The sequence below is a fragment of the Sphaeroforma arctica genome (assembly GCF_001186125.1).
Source record: "Sphaeroforma arctica JP610 unplaced genomic scaffold supercont1.7419, whole genome shotgun sequence".
NCBI classification, from domain to species: Eukaryota; class Ichthyosporea; order Ichthyophonida; genus Sphaeroforma; species Sphaeroforma arctica.
Genome location: NW_014033139.1, coordinates 1 through 1,431, shown reverse-complemented (window position 1 = coordinate 1,431; position 1,431 = coordinate 1). Strand labels below are relative to the sequence as shown.

General features: G+C 38.2%; 1 protein-coding gene across 1 annotated transcript; it reads left to right on the top strand.

Annotated features, from left to right (window-relative positions):
* Window positions 1-796: 796 nt before the first annotated feature.
* On the top strand, window positions 797-993 carry SARC_16131 (hypothetical protein; the record flags this gene model as incomplete). Its single annotated transcript, XM_014289759.1, has 1 exon — window positions 797-993. A coding segment is annotated over one exon (197 nt), but the record flags the coding sequence as incomplete, so codon positions are not given.
* Between the last annotated feature and the right edge of the window lie 438 nt (window positions 994-1,431).

Here is a 1,431-nt window from a genome sequence, read left to right as displayed (position 1 = left end):
TATAGTATAGTATATATATATATAGTATATATATATATATATATATATATATATATATATATATATATATATATATATATATATATATATATATATATATATATATATATATATATATATATATATATATATGTATGTATATATATATATGTATTATATATATATGCAAGATTTCGAGTGGTGAATTTTGCACGTGTTTGAGCAGTTGAACCAATTTAATTGAGTAAAGAGGTAGTGTCAGCCGTCTGTGCTGAGTGTTTGTGCGCGTGTGATTGGTGATGGATGGAGTGTGAGCTGCCTGGATAATTATTTCGAGAGAGCTTACGGACGTCACTCTCTTTATAGAGACGATAGAAAGGTGCGAACCGATTGTATGTACTACTACGGTGTGTGACCACATGATACCGAACTTTTACATTTGCTTGTGTAGTAGTATTTGGTCAATACCCCTTTTGCCCAGACGTACACATCCAAACACACAAGTACCTGTCCACATCAGACAGTGATTAGAACCGTACACATCTCCTGTGTGTCCTCTCGTCAAGTGCTCAACCGTTGGCATTTTCAATGACACGTCATTGGTCTTCTTCGAGTGTTTGTGGAGTGCGAGATCGCTCATGGGTCACTTTGGGCAAAAGGGGAGAATGCATAGACTGTTGCGTGGGCGTATACAAGCATTCACGACCAGTACGTCCGCAGGGTTTTAACTGAATATGTATGCTTATACTGCACACCCTATCCATTTATAGTTCTGGGTCATCTATTTATAGAACATGCACCCCATTCACACATTTAGGACCGCCGTGGGTAGCGGGCGGGGGGGTGCAATGGCGCAACCATTGGATGCAGGCCGCCAATCTGTTTGCAGAAGCCTTGTACGTAACCCAAACACAGATAGTGACGCTAGGAGCTGCACATGACGACTATATGATTTGGTTTGCCGGCGAACCTGAGGTAAGCTCGTTTAGGACTGTCCCTGACCGACTGCGATAGGGCCAATTCTGTCCCGTTCTTAACATTATGCAGAGCACCCGAATGTTGGGACCCATCCGATCTACTATCGGAGAGGGCTGCAGGTTTGTCTTAAACGCATTCCTCTATACAGATAGCCCGAGTGCGTGGGTCTATTGTAATTGAACTGAATCGGGGTTGTATGTGTATTTGTGTGTATGTATATATGTACATTTGTATATGTGCGAATGGGATTATGTATATATATATATATATGTCTATTTGTATATGTGTGTATATGATAATATATATATATACATATATGTCTATTTGTATGTGTGTCTATATGATTTTGTGTGTATGTATATATGTACATTTGCATAAGTATGTAAATGATTGTGTGTGTATGTAATATGTCCATTTTTGTATGTATATATATGATTGTGTGTGTACGTATATATGTCCATTTGTATGTGTGTA